The sequence below is a fragment of the Polyodon spathula genome, chromosome 14, assembly GCF_017654505.1.
Source record: "Polyodon spathula isolate WHYD16114869_AA chromosome 14, ASM1765450v1, whole genome shotgun sequence".
NCBI classification, from domain to species: domain Eukaryota; kingdom Metazoa; phylum Chordata; class Actinopteri; order Acipenseriformes; family Polyodontidae; genus Polyodon; species Polyodon spathula.
Window position 1 is genome coordinate 1,515,992 of NC_054547.1, and position 16,367 is coordinate 1,532,358.

At 40.9% G+C, this 16,367-nt stretch overlaps 1 protein-coding gene across 1 annotated transcript; it reads right to left on the minus strand.

The window, feature by feature from the left end:
* Positions 1-11,426: 11,426 nt before the first annotated feature.
* On the minus strand, positions 11,427-12,695 carry LOC121326395 (forkhead box protein E4-like). Its single transcript, XM_041269652.1, has one exon. The coding sequence runs from the start codon at positions 12,693-12,695 to the stop codon at positions 11,427-11,429; it is 1,269 nt and encodes a 422-aa protein (XP_041125586.1).
* Between the last annotated feature and the right edge of the window lie 3,672 nt (positions 12,696-16,367).

A 16,367-nucleotide genomic window follows, 5' to 3' on the forward strand; every position in this document is an offset into this window, starting at 1 on the left:
TCCCGTGGAAACCTGTCTGTTACTCTGACTGCTGTCAAAACACATTTATCCAGCCCCGGCTGTCACGTGTCTACAGCGTCAGCAGCAGCCAATGCTGCTCGTCCTGCATCCTTGTCAAGATCCGTACAGAGATCTTCACCAACACACAATTCGTCTTCACACCGGCACTCTTTAAATCTCCAAATAATACCTACAGTGCGCTTCTAAAGGTCTCCGATGCGCAAACAACATTTTGTTTTAACCGTCAAATTATTTAATGATGTTACATATACATACCTCCCATTAGAACGTTGTAAGTCGATTTTTTGTCATTGTTTCATTGTCTCTGCGTATTCAAAAGACAGCATTAGTACATTGTCTTACTCTATCAAATACATTTCAATTGCGTGTTTCAAGAATGGGGTGTGCTGATGAAGACCCTGTAGACCGCTTGAAGATCTTCTTTTGGAAGTGTGTGTGTGTGTGTGGGGGGGGGGGGGGGGGGGGGTCTATTTGGAGATAAACTCTCACACCACCCATAATATATTATTATTATTATTATTTATTATTATTATTATTATTAAGAAGAAGAAGAAGAAGAAGAAGAAGAAGAAGAAGAAGAAGAAGAAGAAGAAGAAGAAGAAGAAGAAGAAGAAGAAGATATACGCTCATCGTAGCTGGAAAACATGCAATGGGTAGATAGATTATAGATGGATAGGTAGATTCTGTTTGGTGATATTATTTTGGAGATTATTCTTCGGCTGTGTGATTTTTGAGATGTTGATTGCTTGGTGTTCGTTGTATTTTTTACAATTCCATTCTCAACAATCCCCTTTTTACTAAACTGTTCATTTACCACAATGGTTCACATTCCCATTTTTATTACTTTACAAGAAGATTCGTTTTTAGCAGCTCCTGCTATTTTCTCTAACAGAAACACGTTTTCAATGTTGTTACCCTGGATGAGATTCAAAACGTACGTTTACTAAACACATTGTACATGCTCTGTTTTGTGCATGCTGAATATTATTCATTTCGCTAGAGTTCTGAAAATATGCACAATACTTGCGCAGATTGTTTATAGACAATATATTACTTTTTATTTTTATTTGCATGGCCTAGGACCTAAAACATTTTCCAGTTTTCAGACAGTCAGACAGTAACTGTAATAATAATAATAATAATAATAATAATAATAATAATAATAATAATAATAATAATAATAATAATATATAATAATAATAACAACACAGCAGTGGTATTTTATATTCATAAACAATGCTTTATTTTATATGCTTTCTAGAACATTAGATATACAAAAGCAATAAGAAATAATACGAGATAAGAAATAATACGAGATCAACAGTATTTTTAAATTTGTGCAATGAATGCTTAAAGTGTGCTGTGTAATGCATCGATCCCGGACATGCATATGTAAAATTGACTTAAGAAACCCCAAAAGAAAAAGTGTCTTTATTTTGTTATTACACTTTGGTGTATCCATGCGAATCGGAGCGCTGGTAGCGTTGATGTAGTCTTGCATTGTATATGCACTCTTCTTCTTTTATTTCCCTCTGCCATTGGAAATCTAAGTCTGTTTCAGTATTTCCACAGCTTTGCTACACTGTACAGATGCACCTCATTCCAAAGCTACTGTGTCCACGATGAGACGTTCAAAATCTGCTCCCACTGGACTTCATACAAAAAAGTGAATACCTTTTCATTTGAGAGAATCGGTAATACATGTTGTGTAAAACATAACGATGATGATGATAACGCATAGCCTGTGTGGTGCAATACAGTTTTATAAGGAAGGTTCTCTGAAAGTATGCGCGGTATTGCTGGTAACACCCTGTTAAAGCTCGCATGTTCTTTTTTTCAAGTTTTTATAACTGACCCGCAGACAGTACCCTTTGTTAGTCTTGTGTTATGAACATGTAAACACCCCACACCATTGCGACCCGCAAGAATCAACACATGAAGCGGTCTGGCGTGCTTTAGCACATCTTTGAAAATGTTAAGGTGGCGCTTGCCCGTTTGTATGTTTATTTATGCGTGTATCTGTTTATTGATTTGTTTGTTTGTTTGTTTGTTCATGTGAAAATGCTCGTAGCGCTGGGAGGTCTGTGCCTCACTTCTCTGCGGGTCTGTGAGAAGGAGGTGAAAGTGATGTGCTCGGGGCGGCGTGCTGTAATAGGTGAAAACATTTGGTACACGTTTCTGAGGCTAATGCCAACAAACCAGTAGAAACAGCTGCACCCCTTCCTAAATGACCTGCCTTCATCCCCGAACAAGCGTGCTAGGGTTAAAATAAAATATAACAGGAATCCCCTCGCCGTTCTATACTGCAACTGTTATTATAATAATAATAATAATATGAAGCGCCATATGTTTTTAAAATTATATTTTGTTTTTAAACTCCCCAGTTTTAGCCACGACACAGCGCGTTATAGGCTGATGCATGTATCAAGCTAGTCTTGTATTAATTTGCTGTCCTAATGATACGTTTTTCTCTGTAATTGTATAAAATGAACAGCAGATGCAAGCTTGCTAAACCACACGTTACTGGGACGTGTTTTGGGGTTTCAGTTTAATGAACCTAATTTAATAAGAGAACATCTTCGCTTTACTGCAAAACACATTATAATTGAAGAACTGCGTGACACATCCGCACATTACACAGCTTGGCAACGATTAAAAAAAACAAGTAATCTGTTAAAAGTTTTTGTTGGTGTCGGTCTATTTATATACCAGTTTAGTTGGCTTTATGCGTAATCGTTGCCAAATTCTCTCATATAAAAAAAAAAACTACATACAATGATATGGAGTTTTCAAACAGAAACTGGTTTAAAACAATCCCACAGCAACCCGCTTGAACGATGGAGCTTAATTTGAGTTTTTAGTTTAACTCTCCTATTATGTTCAGAATTCAGGTGCATCTGTTATGTTTTGGATCATTTTTACCCGATGTAATTTCTAACTAATTTAAGCAAATTGATTAAATGTTTTTATTCGCAAAGGTTTTACTTTTTTCTGCTCTTTTAGTCCAGGAGCTGCGATGAAACTTCTTTCACTGCCAGCCTGGGAGCTCCTCATTCTGGAGTGTCTTTACCAGTGAGATGAAGCTGCAATGCTGACAGAGAAAATTAAGCTCCCGAGACAAATCCGTTCCCGATAAATAGCTATCATCTTGACGTCGTTACGACTGTCAGATCACTGCAATGCTCTACTTCGAAGAACATATATATATATATATATATATAGTTTGTTTTTTTGTTTATAAATATCTCCAGACAGGTGCAGCCATTTCCAGAAATAATAATACAAATATAATAATAATAAAATAACAAATTAAAGAAGTGTTTTCTTTTTCTTTCCTGCACACAAATCTACATAGATAAATGCCACGGGTCACAGTGACATGACTTCATGACTTATTCTAAAAAAACATCTCAAAGGTTCTATTTTCTATATATAAGTTCATGACCTCAGCTAGGAAAAGTCATAAAATATTATACAGAAAATGAAAAGAAAAATAGCATTTAAGCTGATTGGAAACTAGAGTCGGGTCAAATAGATCCGAAACCTAAGAAGAGGGTTAATAGAATTCTGAATCATATATATTCGCTTTAAGTGTAAGATGTACTTTGTTTATTGTTTGTTTTGTTTTTGGTTTTGTGTCTGGAATATACAGTCACTTTAAATACGTGTGCATACATGTTATGAGACAATAAATTAAGTACTTTGAAAAAACTGGCAGGTCTAATCACTGCAACCTCTGGGTCGGAGTTTGCTTTAATAATATACACAGACACGTAGCTAAAACGCTTTAATCCCACCACTGCACATTGTAAAATACTTTACATTGTTCGGCAATGCCCAGCAGAGCCCCAGACAGCTGCATACTGTCCCAGCAAATACCACATTTAATTCTCATAACTCCCAACAACCCCGCTTGTCAAACAGCACAGAATGCATCGATCAATATTCAGTGACCGGCTCGCAGCCACTGCGCTAGACAACAATACGCGCCACCCATAACCCCAGCAGCGCACTCCCACCCGAGCTAGCGCAGCCTCGGCCGGCTTTTAGCGTTCGGCTTGTTTATTGGACATGCCATTAGAAACGATTTGCGCCACAGGGGCAGATCAGCTGCAGGACCTTTCTCCTGAGTAAATACAAATTGCGCCGCTTTGTGCAACTAATCAATTGGTGAGAACGATTTTATTTCAGGAAAGACAATCCAGATACAAGCTCCCTCATAATAATAATAATAATAATAATAATAATAATAATAGTAGTAGTAGTTTAAATTATGTTTCTGCATGGACAGGATGATTAGATGTGATTACCGCAATAGCCAGGCGGGGTCTGTTTAATCACATCCAAAGAATGCCTACTGCTGCTAACTAATACTGACTCGCTATATCCACGCGTCCGTTTCATCATGTTGTCCAGAATGCTGGATGGTGAGTTCTAGAGCGGTCACGCGTTGGAAGAGCACCGGGGATCAGCAGACTGAAGCAGGGAGAACAGAACAAAACAAAAGAGTAAACTTCTCTCGTAACAAGAGCACAAGGAAACAGATACAAACATGCTGCTGCATATTGTAACGCAGTTCTCGGTTATACAGTGTCTGTCTATCCGATATTTGTTTTTAGATTCAATTATTATTATTATTATTATTATTATTATTATTATTATTATTATTATTATTATTATTAATTTATTTGCAGACGCCCTTATCCAGGGCGACTTACAGTTGTTATAGAATATCACATTACAGAATATCACATTACAGAATATCACATTATAGAATATCACATTACAGAATATCATATTATATAAGAGTTGTAAAGTACAATATAATCAGTAGAAAAAAGGATCAAATTCAAATAAGAGCAAAACAAAGAATACATTAAATAATTGTATTTGAGAGCGAGATCGACTGAGAGCAGTTAAACTTATACAGTATTAGAAATATTTGCTCATACGAGTAAAGTCCACTAAGAGCAGTAGTAAGTATCATAAATGGAAGAGAATGATTTCAAATGCGGGCCATTGCAAACAAAAAACGTGAATACAGAAACCTTTAAGAGTCCAATGAAATAGGAGATAGCTGAAGTAGTTATCAATAGAGAAGCAGTAGGATAAGGAGATGATGTGCACGAGTGCCTTTGATTACATCATCATCTAGAGAATTGCTCTTGTAAATCAAGATGCGTCATCATGACCCAAGGCTAACCCATCGTACAGAAACAATATGAATTACATGTGCTATAATACGGGTTATAATGTGGCTCGTTGCTGACCACATTACTCAAATGAACGGTGACGAGAACTCTTCAGTGGTGACATATTTGCATTCAAGTAAAATGACGTAGGGTACCGTACCTCAGTGGTAAAGTACATTTTTAAAATCTGGTTGAAAGTATCGTATCAGTCAATATGTATGCGTGTTTGTTCGCGTGCTTTTTTTAAGACAGGTCGGTATGTTTCGCATTTGCTCATCAGACGGTACAAGTTCTCATGTTTTAACCCTACATGGTCGGCCCCCTTTCTGCCATAGTGCTGGGGCTGCCACCTGCCGGCCACAAGACTCAGATTTTGAGTCTGGGAGAATTAGCATATTCCAAATCTTATCAAAATGTACAGGTCACAAATCACAATGAGGCATTTTCTGTGATTGATTTATAGAAAAACAGCGTCACTTGTTAAAAAAAAAACAGTAAGTGATGGCTTAGTATGAACGTGATTCGCATTTACTAGTTCTTGCTGGAGGATGGGTGGAGACGTTGCAGCTCGGAGGTACAAGCGTGCGGCAGGTCAATAAACAAACCGTGGTGGCTGTCGTCATCTTGCGGTTGTCAAAAGAATTGCAATGTTACAGTTAAACAGCTTGTGTGTCTGATTCTAGTTTTGTTAAGTATATGTTTTCTAAAGGCTGTATCAAAGACTGGAGTAAACTCTTTGATAATGTGCTCACTCCTCACACCGCTGTGAGGCATGTGCCAGCATCTTATGCCATCATCCGTTACACATGGGGCATATTTTACTCCAGTCTTTAATTAACTGTTTTTTTTTTGTTTGTTTTGTTTTTTTAACATAAAAATTCACATTGATGTTACCGACTGAGAAACAACTCGAGGTGTTCGGGAGACGCTGCATTATATTACCTCACTGCTATGTTCTAGCTTTGCATCATCAACAGACGTGTTTCTCCATTCAAAAAGTAGGAGTTAATTAAAGACTGGAGTAAACTCTGAAAATGTAACTCTTTGTGTTCTACAGTCCCTGGCTGAGGAAAAGCGGTAACGTATAGTGAAGTAGTTACTGGCCACAAGGTAGCGCTAAAACCTTTCTTTGTTAATTCTGGTAACATTGGCGGCTACAATAAGCATGTAAAATACAGCGGGGCACATCGACACAACATTAGCTCCTTTGCAATAACTTTAAAAAGAAAGCAAAACATTGCAACATAGCAATTATAAATAACCTGGCATTATAAATAGCATCTGTTCTGATATCCTTTGTTAAAAAAAGGCAGCATTTGGCAATATTGGGTTAACCACACAATGACAAATATTGCACAACAGCATAATAGACATTTCATCTAAGCTTGTCAGTCCTGTAGGTAACTACAGCTACTGATCAGCTTGTGCATGGTCAGAAACAAGCAGAGGACTGTGACACCTAGAAGACATCGATTCAAAACACTGACTGCAGGTGCTGAGCAAGCTGCATGGAGTAGAACAGCACACTCAGAATGCATGATCACAAGCTGCATGGAGTAGAACAGCACACTCAGAATGCATAGTCACAAGCTGCATGCAGTAGAACAGCACACTCAGAATGTATGATCACAAGCTGCATGAAGTAGAACAGCACACTCAGAATGCATGATCACAAGCTGCGTGGAGTAGAACAGCGCACTCAGAATGCATGATTACAAGCTGCATGGAGTAGAACAGCACACTCAGAATGCATAGTCACAAGCTGCATCCAGTAGAACAGCACACTCAGAATGTATGATCACAAGCTGCGTGGAGTAGAACAGCGCACTCAGAATGCATGATCACAAGCTGCATGGAGTAGAACAGCACACTCAGAATGCATAGTCACAAGCTGCATGCAGTAGAACAGCTCACTCAGAATGTATGATCATAAGCTGCGTGAAGTAGAACAGCTCACTCAGAATGCATGATCACAAGCTGCGTGGAGTAGAACAGCTCACTCAGAATGCATGATCACAAGCTGCGTGGAGTAGAACAGCGCACTCAGAATGCATGATCACAAGTTGCGTGGAGTAGAACAGCGCACTCAGAATGCATGATCACAAGCTGCGTGGAGTAGAACAGCGCACTCAGAATGCATGATCACAAGCTGCGTGGAGTAGAACAGCGCACTCAGAATGCATGAGTCACAAGCTGCGTGGAGTAGAACAGCGCACTCAGAATGCATGATCACAAGCTGCGTGGAGTAGAACAGCGCACTCAGAATGCATGATCACAAGCTGCGTGGAGTAGAACAGCGCACTCAGAATGCATGATCACAAGCTGCGTGGAGTAGAACAGCGCACTCAGAATGCATGATCACAAGCTGCGTGGAGTAGAACAGCGCACTCAGAATGCATGATCACAAGCTGCGTGGAGTAGAACAGCGCACTCAGAATGCATGATCACAAGTCACTGAAGGCATGGCTTCTTTATTAGGAACTTGCTCCCACTGTCAATACTATCTCTAGATGTATGCAATACAGTGGTCTGAATAAAGCAGGGCTGTCCAATCAGGGTCCTGGAGGGCCATTCCACTCCAGGTTCCAGTACTGACTCAAGTGTGCCGAGTTAATGTTGTTTGTTTTTTCAGTGTTGTGTTTCAGAATATGTCTAAGTAAGAATCACTGAGACTGAAAACAAACTAAGAATATTAATATAGCATTTGAACTCTTCATTACTTTTTTTAATGAAAAAGGCTGCAGGTTTCAAAAACGTTGCCACAGCCCACATGTTGTAATTGGTGTGAGCAGACGTGCATGTTTCATCCTGAAGCAGATTATATTTTAAAGAAAACGATAAACTCTCACCATCAAGTTCAGAAGTAGGCCTACATGAGATTTAGTTATAAAAAAGGACAATACCATTGCTGATATGCTAAGGTAAAGTTTGCAGCAATCAAAAAAGTATAAAAACAAAACAAAAAGCTGCTACTTTTGTGTGGAAAAGTCTTCATGCCAGAAAGCCGTGGCTCTGCTGGCTCCTCATGCACTTGAGCTGAGTCCTTGTGTGACAGCTCTCTACTCAGAGGCTGTCTTCTGGAACAGTTCACACAGTCTCAACAGGCCGGCAGCTTCCTCAAGCTCACTCAGTCCCAGACCCGCTCACTCACCGCTCAAGCATAGCAGTGAAACCCTGTGGATGGGGCACGGCTGCTGTCCAGGATCAACCTGGAGCAATCACAGGAGTTTAAACTGGCTGGCAGAGTTAGTCACTCGTGTTAGTGTTAGTCGTGTTAGTCACTCTCTCAGAGCAGGACTCGTTCTGTATGAGCAGTCCACCCCCCCCCCCAACTGCCGAGCCAGAGCTAGTGAGGCAAGGAGTCCTGAGCTGAGATTTTAGATTAGAAAAGACACATTGGCTAGCGTTTTCATTTTCTGACTAATAGAGCTCCCCAGCTCATTTGGATCCAACAGATGGACGCAGTTATATGCTGAATATCTTTTGTTGATTGTTAGAATTTATGAATGTGTGTGTGTGTGTGTGTGTGTGTGTGTGTATGTGTGTGTGTGTGTGTGTGTGTGTGTGTGTGTGTGTGTGTGTGTGTGTGTGTGTGTGTGTGTGTGTGTGTGTGCGTGTGTGTGTGCGTGTGTGTGTGTGTGTGTGTGTGTGTGTGTGTGTGTGTGTGTGTGTGTGTGTGTGTGTGTGTGTGTGTGTGTGTGTGTGTGTGTGTGTGTGTGTGTGTGTGTGTGTGTGTGTGTGTGTGTGTGTGTGTGTGTGTGTGTGTGTGTGTGTGTGTGTGTGTGTGTGTGTGTGTGTGTGTGTGTGTGTGTGTGTGTGTGTGTGTGTGTGTGTGTGTGTGTGTGTGTGTGTGTGTGTGTGTGTGTGTGTGTGTGTGTGTGTGTGTGTGTGTGTGTGTGTGTGTGTGTGTGTGTGTGTGTGTGTGTGTGTGTGTGTGTGTGTGTGTGTGTGTGTGTGTGTGTGTGTGTGTGTGTGTGTGTGTGTGTGTGTGTGTGTGTGTGTGTGTGTGTGTGTGTGTGTGTGTGTGTGTGTGTGTGTGTGTGTGTGTGTGTGTGTGTGTGTGTGTGTGTGTGTGTGTGTGTGTGTGTGTGTGTGTGTGTGTGTGTGTGTATGTGTGTGTGTGTGTATGTGTAGGCACACTTGTATATATGTGTATATAGACTATATATGTATATTTTTTACATTATTATTTATTTATCATTAACCCTTTCTTGACTCTTTCTAAAGAGGGCTATGTTTGTTACAATATTCCGCTTAAATCACTCATTTACGTAAGTTCCCAAACATCTGTGTGAGTTTTGTGATTGGGGCTCATTCTCCATACAAATTGAGGGGAAGCATTTGCTCCCTTCTCATGGGAATGTGTGTGAATACAGGAGACACATTATTGTATTGATCACTAGCCACCCTTATAAACATTCCCCCATAGTAAAAGTATAGCAAAGAGCAATAAAGCATAAGGAAAGCATGGTGAAGCACAGGTAAGTGTAGTAAAGCACAGAGAGGTATGGTAAAGCACAGAGAGGTATATATGGTAAAGCACAGAGAGGTGTGGTAAAGCACAGAGAGGTATATATGATAAAGTACAGAGAGTTGTGGTAAAGCTCAGATAAGTTTAGTAAAGCACAGAGAGGTGTGGTAAAGCACAGAGAGGTAAATATGGTAAAGCACAGAGTGGTGTGGTAAAGCACAGAGAGGTGTGGTAAAGCACAGAGAGGTGTGGTAAAGCACAGCTAAGTTTAGTAAAGCACAGAGAGGTGTGGTAAAGCACAGTTAAGTTTAGTAAAGCACAGAGAGGTAAATATGGTAAAGCACAGAGAGGTGTGGTAAAGCACAGCTAAGTTTAGTAAACCATAGTGAGGTGTGGTAAAGCATATTAATAAATATGGCAAGTCATACTATATTGTGGTAAATGCACAGGGCCCTGTTCTCACTTACACGCTGTTTGTGTGCTGAAAGGTCTCGCTCATCCTCTGAAAGCTCTTCCAGTGAGTAGAGCATAAACCAAGTGAGAATAGGACCTAACATATAACCATGGAAAAACAGGTAAAACTGCAAAGCTACCTTGAAGAATGCAGATGGAAACGCATTATTGTGCCTGATTGAGATCAGTGTATTGCAGGTCCATGTGCATATGTCTAGACTGAACCATGTTCAGAAGTTTCAAATGCTATATTTGGATCCAAATAGGGGCTTGGGTTGCATGGAGTGGAACAGCGCATTTATAGTATTATATTTTGAATTAATAACAGTAATACGAATTAAACTCCATGCATGCCGAGGTTAAACTGTTGAGCATTAGTTAAATTCCAAAGTCCACATCTCATCGTCTTTGTCATTTAAAGTATATATGTAGGCCTTGTTCATCGACCGAGATGCAGATTTTACTCAAATAGTTTAATCGAAAACCAAAAAGCAAAGCAGTAATAAAACTGTCAGTGAGAATGTGTAAAACGTGTGAAAACCCCAAAACAACAGCGAAGGGCGTTTCATGGTTATCAGTAAGACATCATGTGTCTAATAATCCATAGCGAGGAGACAAGGTGTAAGCGCTAGAGGAGGGGTTTAGTGTAGTCAAGCCACGTTGTTTTAGGGTTACAGCATCATATAAAACACCATACAGTTCATTTGTCTTTGGGGTAAATTAAAAAAAATTCAGAATAAGCATGGTTTGGAGGATGTAAACAAGACCATCATTGATGTACACATAAACTTGTTTTAGTGCTTGTAAATTACATCTAGATACAAATCAGCGATTTCAATATATGTACATAAAAACGAAGTTATTAATTATTCGACACAAACACAAACGTTAGAAAAACAAATGCAATGTTCATTTGCGGAATCCATAAATATTGAACACACATGTTGATGGTATGACAACATTTGTATAACCAGAAGAGCTTAAATTACATTAGAATCTATTCCAAACTATTTATTTGGATTAAAAAAAGAAAGAAAAAACATTAATTATATACAAATTTCAACGACAACAAAAATGCAATATTAAAAAATCGGTTTCCAATATTTATAAAACAGTATTACAGCTTTGCATGACTAAAGAAACAACACATTTAAAAAGGAAATAAAAGATAAAGAACCGTTGCTTGCACGGTGAAAATGTTAAAAAGCGCTAACCTCGTGGATCCGTGTGCAATTCTTTTAAACAGAAGAGCTGGTGTGATATCAGGAGACGCGCGCGTTTAATATCTTTTACAGGTACCTCTCCAGTCCTGAGGCAAAATTGACCTGCCTCATATAGGAGTTATTGGCACCGAACTGGACGAGCCCGTTCATTTGTGAGCTCGGTGGACTCAGGGGCTGATCGGTGTGGTCGGAACACGAGCTGGACCGCATGGGCTGCAGAGAGGTCCTGTTGCAAGGGGCGTACATTTGGGTAGTACCCGGGGAGTAACTCGCCTGGGCCATGGCGGGCAAGTGGGTCGGCGAGGAGTTGTAAGGATAAGCCGCCGCCAGGTTGGATGAGATGGTGCCGCTGGACCTGCTCAGCACGGATCCCACTCCAGACGGACTGGACGACTGGGACTGGAAACAGGAGGAAACCTGGTCGGAACCGACTCCCATCGAGCAGCTGGGGTCCATGCTGCCGAAGTCCCCGTTCAAGCCCAGTGACTGGTGGCTCAGCTCGGCCCCCGAGGAAGACTGCAGCACAGACTGCTGGTTGATGATATTGTCTATGCTGAACATTCTGTGCTGCTCCTGTCCGACCAGGCCTGGGTTCTGGTATTGATGGAGCATGGCGGGGTGGTGCGTGCTGCTGTGGATCTGGGGGCTGTACCCTGAGCCCATGCCGTGGTATAATGTGTTGGGATAGGACTGCCTTCCGACCGGGGTCGAAGTGAAGGCGCTGAAGTTCTGCATGTAGCCCGGGTAGGTGCTCACATCTGTCCTCTTGAAGCGCTTCCTTCTGCGCAAAAAGCTGCCGTTATCAAACATGTCTTCGGCCGCCGGGTCCAGGGTCCAGTAGTTGCCCTTGCCAGGGCGCCCGGGCTCCCGCGGGATCTTCACGAAGCAGTCGTTGAGGGTCAGGTTGTGCCGGATCGAGTTCTGCCACTTTTTGGAATTCTCCCGGTAGAACGGAAAGCGTTCCATGATGAACTTGTAGATGCCCCCGAGCGTGAGTTTCCTCTCGGGAGAGTTGGCGATGGACATGGCTATCAGAGCGATGTAGCTGTAAGGCGGCTTGCCTCGCTGAACGGGCCGCTTTCTGCGTCGGCTCCCAAATGTTGGCAGCTGGTCGTCAGTCTGGCCCAAATTGCCATCCTCCCTGTCAGTGGCAGGGCTGTTGACCCGACGCTCCGATTTGATCACCACCTCGTCTTTTCCTCTCCCCGGCGAGGGGGAATCCAGGCTTCGGTTAGGTGGGACTCCAATGGGACTCGCCGCCTCGGTTGGGGAGTACTGAGATTCCGCTGTCATGTTGCACATGCCCGAAAAGTAGGAGAAGTTTTCAAGATTCATAAACTTTAGTTTGCAGTCTCCAAGCAGCGTGTGTGTCAGAAGACCGCGGTGTGCATTCACGTCTCACAGGTCAGGTGTTGTGTCTGTCGAGTTAACCTGTCTTATATGTCACGGTGGAGTGAGCGTGGCGCCACCCTGTTTGGAACAGGGAGTGAGTCAAACCGTAACATTAGCATACCCCTGCACCCCCCACCCCGTCCTCACTTTCTGAAAGATTGGATTGGATTTATAGGCCAATGTCGACCAATCTTCTCAAAGCACAGTTACAGTCATCTAATATCTATACACCTGCAGGAAAACCTATACAGTTTCGGTTATTGCGCGTTGCGTATTGGGGACTATTAATGCCTATGCGCTATATCCTTTGGTGGGGATGTCATTTCTACATCAGATTTGTAGCTATAGCTATATGGATGAAACATTGTAACCCGAATAAAGAAGCTGAAACTGAGTCAAGGAATCGATACAATGATATTGTGCGATAAAGGCGGTCGGACTATGACAGTATGACAATAGAAAAGGTGTGGATCAGGACAGAGAGACACGAGAATGGATCCATGGACAGTGTGCTTGGAAAGCTCTTGCTGGAAAGATTCCGTTTGCAAATATGTTTCGTTTTAGATAATCTTGTCCTTGCTGTCTAAGGGGCAGATTTTGAGGTTTTATTTGGGAAAATGTCACGGTCTATGCAGAGAGGGTTATATTGCTTTGAACATAGCTTTACAAAACATTTCCACTTACATGATTAATAAATATGTTCTGTCGTTTATACATTTATGTTTTTATTTTTATGTTGAATTCTGTGTTTTCATTGTCAAGCTAAACATAGTATACGTTTTTTTTTATTATTTTTATGTAGATGTATTGGGTATTAGTACTTTTGGTGCCGTGTGTATGTGTTTTCCAACCATTTCTTTTACTTTATACTTAGCAAGAATACGAAATGTACTTGAGACTTGAGCTGCCGACACATGTGTTGTCTAGATCTTTGAAATAACAACGCGGGTATATAATATAAAAGTCTCCTGTCAAATTACAATATTATCTTTAAATATATATATATATATATATATATATATATATATATATATATATATATATATATATATATATATATATATATATATATATATATACACACACACACACACACACACCAGAAACAGAGTATGGAATAAACCATAAACACTGAATAAACAGATCGATACGGCGGGATAGCTAGGTACCCTGGTTCAGATACTGGCAGCGGTTACAACGAAATCGGCGCAATAAACTAAATATGGGACTAGTCACTATACTGTTTTTAACACTGCAGTTCAATATGTTAGTTCATATTCCGTTTGGTGTCTTTCTTTGAACTGATAGGTGATGCATTGTATACGTTTGTGTTGCATACATGTCAAGGTTTTATTATTAGTTTCTGTTTATGTAACCTGTGTAAATTCTCTATTATTATTATTATTATTATTATTATTATTATTATTATTATTATTATTATTATTATTATTATTAATTTCTAGAGCTGAAAAGCACACCGTATCTGTTCTTGTAAATGCATTTGCTTTTTACCACTCCACTGTTTAACTATAGCAGCCAATGTTCTCTGTGCATGGTAAACCTGTGCTGTACTGCATGAGTCTCTGAGTGGTTATCTGTGCATGGTAAACCTGTGCTGTACTGCATGAGTCTCTGAGTGGTTCTCTGTGCATGGTAAACCTGTGCTGTACTGCATGAGTCTCTGAGTGGTTCTCTGTGCATGGTAAACCTGTGCTGTACTGTATGAGTCTCTGAGTGGTTCTCTGTGCATGGTAAACCTGTGCTGTACTGTATGAGTCTCTGAGTGGTTCTCTGTGCATGGTAAACCCATGCTGTACTGTATGGGTCACAGAGTGGTTATCTGTGCATGGTAAACCCCTGCTGTACTGTATGAGTCACAGAGTGGTTATCTGTGCATGGTAAACCTGTGCTGTACTGCATGAGTCTCTGAGTGGTTCTCTGTGCATGGTAAACCCGTGCTGTACTGTATGGGTCACCGAGTGGTTATCTGTTCATGATAAACCTGTGCTGTATTGTATGAGCCCTGAGATGTTTCCAGCAGCATGGTGATATTTGCATTGTCAAGTCACACTATGTTTTAAGGAAATCCCTGAAAGAATCTGTGTTTTCATTCCTGATCCCTAATTCAATTCCCCTGTTTGTGTGCCGTGGGGTTTAAGTGCTGGTGCAAAATGTCTACCTACAGGACTAAATCTCCAGCAGCCCTGCTCTGCTCTGCAGAAAGCCCAGCCCCTCATGGACAGTCTCTCACACAGCACAACAGCACCATGCTCAGTTTGAAAGCAAAATTGCTTGTCATGCTCTAGTTTCTGTTGTGTTTCTTTACGTCTAATAGATGAAGAACACCAACTCATTCTGCACACAAAGGGGTGGCCTTTTCACTGCCTTCTTTCTGCTATCCATGTATTTTCTGTATATCAGTTTAAGCATCTATCTCCCTGTCAATTTGTTTAATACCTATCTCTCTATTTACTTGTCTGTGCATCTGTATATCTGAGTTCCAACGGAAGCTGGGGCCAGTTTAAAGCTCAACAAATTGCAATGCTTAAGAGCTCTTTTAGCCTCAGTGCACCTATGTCAATAGCTGTGCCTCCCTGTCTGTCTGCAAGCCTAATCTGCCCTGTCTCTCCCTGCAGCACAGCCGCTAACCCTGACTGGCTGGGGTTAAGTGGTTTGTCTGTCCAGCAGCCCACAAGTCCCCCCAGCCTCACGTAACGCTGCTCCCCTGAGGGTTTGTTCCCTGGCTCAGCTTGCTGCTCAGGCAATGGGGTCTAATGGTCTGCACTAATGAGACGACAGCGCACCTTCCTCCAAACAGGCTGACTCAAGCTTCTTTCTACACCAACAGTTCTCTTATATATCCTTTATGATGGATTACTGGATGTTGGTTGTTGTTTGCCTTGTTCATTTTAATTATTTATTAAAGATATTTTGTATTGTGTTGATACAGAACCACATATCATGTAATTACATAATATATATATATATATACTGTACCTGCATCACTAAAACATGTGCCATGTAGCTACATTACACACATACCAACTCATAAATTCATATATATTATATTATTATTTATCCATAAGTATGATCAGTATCCATCCATTTTTTCTTTAACAGAAAGAACAATTAAAAAAATGAAACCTCAAAATACAACTACAGTACATTTAAAAAGTACAGTTTGCTCCTTTTATTGACATAAATTTAACTTCAGTGCCAGTTAGGGACATGTGGTGCAGAAAGGGCGGTGTTCATTTGGTGGCAGCAATATTAATGATGTCCCAATCCAGAGATTAGGGGAAAAACAATGAGGGCACATTTGCTCAGACAATGGCACATTAACAGGCAGATTAATGGTAGTGCAGCCCCAGTCATTCACTACAAATGATCCTTTAAGTGGATCTCTAAACAGAATCAGCCAGTCTGCAAACAACCCAACTCTCTCCAGTCAGCATGCAGTTCCAGGACTGCTCTGTGATATCACCCACCATGGGAATGAACAGAGAGAGTACCCAGCTCCATAGGTAAAAATAGTATACTCTAGTGCTGACAGGAATGTTACAGTATGCACATACTGTACAGTACCACCTGCACTAATAACAGCTGCACTGTGAC